At 33.7% G+C, this 4,958-nt stretch overlaps 1 protein-coding gene across 2 annotated transcripts; it reads right to left on the bottom strand.

Moving 5' to 3' along the window:
• Nucleotides 1-2,207: 2,207 nt before the first annotated feature.
• On the bottom strand, nt 2,208-4,750 carry LOC105131167 (uncharacterized). 2 transcript variants are annotated; one of them, XM_011034001.1, is made up of 2 exons: nt 4,373-4,750; nt 2,208-4,280 (listed from the first exon to the last, which is right to left on the bottom strand). In XM_011034001.1, exon 2 carries the CDS (start codon nt 4,221-4,223, stop codon nt 2,544-2,546), a length of 1,680 nt encoding a protein of 559 aa, XP_011032303.1. In that variant the 5' UTR covers nt 4,224-4,280; nt 4,373-4,750; the 3' UTR covers nt 2,208-2,543. The 2 variants fall into 2 exon arrangements, with proteins under 2 accessions (XP_011032303.1, XP_011032304.1); XM_011034002.1 differs by having other exon boundaries at nt 2,208-4,286; nt 4,379-4,750.
• Nucleotides 4,751-4,958: the final 208 nt, after the last annotated feature.

The following is a 4,958-nucleotide window of genomic DNA, read 5'->3' as shown; positions in this document are numbered from 1 at the left end:
AAAAAATCAATGATTAAGAAAATAAATTAGGAATTATTAACAATAATGATTGTTAAGGAAATATCTACAGATAAGGGGATGATTTATAACTAGAAAGGAATCGATGTTTTATGTTGGGTAATCAACTTATGATTTTCCTTATAAAAGAATAAGGATTGGACAACAACTATTAAGTGGGAATAGTTATATGTAAGATCAATATTGGAATGATTGTACTACATTAACTTATCTGAAAGAATCACAAGGGTGATATTCTTGTATTACATGATTTTGTGTTGGAATTAAATGATATGATTAATGATGTCATCAAAGAACTTTCTTTACTTAACTATTATTTATTGCATGTTTTAGTTGCATTGTCACTTTATCTTCCTTGTAAAGTTTCCTATGTAAACTTATGCTCGAATGCTGTTGGGTTTTTGTAATAACTTCCTTACATGTATGGATATAGTTATGTATGAATTTAAATAAGTTGTGTACATGTACTAGAATGAGATATCTTGAAATGAATATTATGCGTGTTGCTGTAAAAGATAATTGATAAGTTAGTGGTGACTTATGAAATTGATGAATTACATAAATATGTTCTGATAAGTATACAAAAAATATATTGCTAAAATGGATGTAGAAAATCAGGGTCATTACATGTTGTCTATGTTCTTGTTACTTGGTTATGTTAGGTATTTACACACCACAGTTCACATGAGATTATTTTGTAGAGAATGGAGTTATAAACATATCATATAGAGTAATCGAGAATAATTAACTTATCATGTGAATAACTGTAAAATGAGTTATTTATGTAGGCAGCACTCTATCAATTTATTAAATAAGGCTTCCAAATACGTATTGTAATGACAATTTATATGCCTACACTTGTAAAATAAAAAATATTAGTAGGTGGTTATCAAGATATAAGCATGCTTAAACATTATTTGGTGTATGAATATTTTCTCTTTCATGTTTTCTTTTTACTTATCTTTGATGATTGTATTTTTTTTTTGTCATTTGATTCATCTCTAGGGCTATATTTATTTTTCCTAGCTTTTATGTTAGCAGTGAAATAAACACAAGAACATATATGGTAAAAAAATTACGTTTTATGTTGCGAGACTCACTAAAAATTTGAGTTAAAACGCAATTTTTATATAGTTATAACCAAGTTTCATAAAAATTTCTCAAATATTTTATTTATATTTTTTATTACTCATAAACTTCAACCATAATTTTTACTTCACACACACACACACACACACACACACACACATATATATATATATCCAATTAACCATAACTAAATATACTTTTTTTCAATCTTAATTTTTTTAAAACCATAAAAACTACTTCAAAACAAACGCTAGGTATTCTAATTTGGCCCCGCAAAAGTTAATTTATAATTAAGTCAATCTTAAAACGATTTAAAAAAATCGGTACTGTTGTTATTAAATTGAATAAAGAGTATGAGGTTGACTCAGCAAACGACAGTGCCACACTTGTGTCTGAAATAAATGTATTGTAATAAGGTCAAGACAAATTCTTTGACCTAATTTGGAGGCCTCTGTACAGCTAATTAATTTAGTTTTTAGAATGACGAAAAAGACACATGTTGTGTTTTCTTTTTTCCTTCCGGAGTAATTGGTGTTCTTCCTTTTTATTAATGTTAAAAATAATACTTTTATATGTCAATTCATAGAAATTCCGGTTTAAATTCAAGTTGCAAAATTCTTCAAGAACCCTTTATCTAGTTGCCTTTGGTTTTTTCAAGGAAAACAAAGATTTTAAAAATATTCATATACTCTTAGTAGAATAGAGCTTACATTTGGATAAGATCATGATCCAGCCATTTATTTTAATTTTAATTTTTTTAATGTTTAGTATAGCTTTAAAATATATGAAATGTGTTATTGGATATTATTATAATTTAATTTGCTATTCATAGAATCTAGAAATGGTTAAAAATTGCTTCCAATTCATGTTTCAAAATAGATATTTGGATTAAGCTGTTTTAAGTAAATAGTGCATTTGTTTTTGAGAAATAGAAGGGACCCTTTTGGGAAAAAGAAAACTGTTTTTAGAAGGTATTGTGAGGTCAATAGTTTTGGAAAAAAGAAAAATATTCCCAAGTGCATTCATTATTTTAAACTTCTATAAAGCAAATAGAAGAACTAAACTTCATTTAATTTTTTACAAGAACATGTACATGTTACAAAAAAAAGAAAGAAAGAAAGAAGAAGCTAATACAATCAATTTGGCAACTACACATAAACCATCTTGAGATCATTCTTGTTTCTATCAAATTATGTGTCTTAATCACAGTTGAAATATCAGTTTTTTTTTTTTTTAATAGATGCTTTGCTAAGCGATTGAAATCACGTTTCAATGGTTGAACCTCAATGTTAACCACGTAGACAAACCACTCCGAACGGCGGTAGAGGGGTGATTTACTCAATCGGAAGGCATTTCAAGACATCTAGTTGCCTATGACACCCAGTCAGGCCTCGCTAGGTTTACATTTCCCCTTAATTTCATTTGTGTTACTGTTCTCATTTCACTCCATGAATCTCTCTGAACTTTTTGTATATATCACTGCCGTAAAACTTCCTTGTCCTCATCACCAGAATCAGAGAAATAAGAGCACCAAAAAATGTCACAGCAGACAAAACTATAAATGGTAGCCTGAAACACTGGACCCCAATGCAGACCAATTCCTTTACCGCTGATCTATCCAGACCCTTCTTTGCTAGCTCTTTCACCGCTTCGTTGTCATATAACAACCCAGTGACCTTGACGTTAAGTATATATGAGCCAAGAGGGCTTGCTAATTGTCCACAATTGAACAATGTAGAGTAGTACTTGAGTCCAAAGAGCTCAGAGATTATAGCGAATAGCAATGGCAATTGTGCACCGAATGAAAACCCCGTAATCACTGATGCTACATAGACTGAACCTGAGAAGGGGAAGGCAATGAGGAGGTAGCCTACGCATGCCAAGAGGAGAACAAATGTCATCATCAATGGACGAGGCATCTTGTACTTCACTAGTAAGCTTTCAGAAACAAATCCAGCAAAGACCCTTCCAAAAAAATTCCATATGCTCACTAGTGAAACAAAGGATTTGATAGTTCTAGTTGGATATCCTAGCGATTCACCAATTTGGCCCAAGTTGTCAACTGCTGTTAAGCTAGCACCAAGGCCACAAAATGTTGCAGCAAATAAGATAAGCATATCGATGCTCAAAAGTGCTTGTAAGATTGTGTAGTCTTGACCTCTCGGTGGCTTGTTGCATATGGTAAGGAAACAAGATTTTCGAACCTTCTCCTCTTGCTCTTTTGAGATTTCGGACTTCACCTCCGGTGCAATATCTAGTTTCTTCTCAGCGGTTGCCTCTGTGGCAGGTTTCATTCCTTCTTGATGCTTGAGGTTCCAATGGATCCAATCCTCTTTGATGGCAATAACGAGAGGTATAAAAAGCATAACACAAACTACAGTAGCACTCCCAGCATAGGCTGCTTTTGAGAAATCAACAAGTTTTTCAACTATGTTCATAGCCATGAGAAACAAAGCTAGAACAATTGACACAATGAGAAACTGGTAAAACACCTTGAGCTCATTAGGTTGCCTCTCAGGCTTCCTTTCCCGAACTGTGTAAGCAAAAATCACAGACAGAGCAGCAGGGAGCCAGCCAATGAGAAGAATGAGAGACTTCGAATCAGTTCCATAGATGGCCAAGTAAAATTGTGTAAAGATAGCTCCACTTAGCCCTACAAAACCCTTCAACATACCCAGCATCACCCCTCTACTTTCAGGGAAGTTCTTGACACAAGTGACAAGAGCTCCTGTGTTTGCAAAGTTTTGGGAATTGGCACCAATACAAATATACAAACACATCTGCCAAACAGCAGGCTTGGCTATCCTCTGAGTCACAGACATCCAAATCATGAAGTACCCGGCAAAGTTCATGGCAGAACCAACCACAAGCACAAACCATGTTGGTGTAACTTCAGCTAGAAGTCCAGAAAGGACCCCGACATTAGCACCGAGATCCTTAAAGAATCCTAGAAGATTGAGAGTGGTTTGGTCATAACCAAGAGTGGCTTTAATATCTTTGGAGTAGGTGCCAAAGAGATATGTAGCACCAGCTCCAGCCATGATCAAAAAGGAGGCAAAAACAGAGAACCATCTCCCATCTACTGCATGTAGAGCAAATTTGCACGCGTCACCCATTTTTCCTTCTTCAAATGTGTTTCTTTGGCAAGATCAAGAAGACACAAATGATTGATCTTGGTTTAAAAACAAATGGGTTAATTCTGCAAGAAATGTAGGATGATGGTATGCACTCAAATAAAAATTATAGAACCAAGAGATTGATTTACTTTCTTAAACGACAGAGCCGGGAGAGAAGTAGAGAAACAAAAGAGAAGAAGGATGGGGTTTCGTTTCTTCTGCTTCCTCACCCTTTTTTGCTATCTTGTTTTGTTCTTGTGGGACTCTTTATTTTGTATCTTTCTTTGTTCTTCTCTTACAAAAGACTCGGAAGTTGAGCACTTAATTTATGGAATACGGAGTTCCAAAACTATGAAAGAATTAGTGGAGGAAATGAGTAAAGAAGATTACTATTTTAGAGGTCTTCTGGTTTTCCTACATTATTGTCCTCCCAACTTTTGGGTAAACAATGCTGCCTTTCTTTTCTTTCAATGGTGATAATATTCCTGTATCCTTGTTGGCATTTCTACACTAGGGCTTTTCTAATAATAATAAAAAAAATATATATCCAAAACGAAGGAGAAATTACTTTTCTTATCCAAATTTAAAACTTGAGCTAAAAATAACTTGTTGCTCGAGGATAAGGAATGTGAGAGGAGTGGTGAGCTTGCAATGGCTAGTTATGTAAAATGGTTTGGACTTCAACACACACACAAAAAAAAAGAAAAGAAAAAAAGAGTATTTTTAAATATGCCT

The sequence above is a fragment of the Populus euphratica genome, unplaced genomic scaffold (assembly GCF_000495115.2).
Source record: "Populus euphratica unplaced genomic scaffold, PopEup_1.0 scaffold103.1, whole genome shotgun sequence".
Taxonomy (NCBI): Eukaryota; Viridiplantae; Streptophyta; class Magnoliopsida; order Malpighiales; family Salicaceae; genus Populus; species Populus euphratica.
This window is presented reverse-complemented; position numbering and strand designations above follow the sequence as displayed.

Excerpts from the sequence above, each read along its gene's own strand:
- LOC105131167 (XM_011034001.1), bottom strand. The coding sequence starts at position 4,223 with ATGGGTGACGCGTGCAAATTTGCTCTACATGCAGTAGATGGGAGATGG.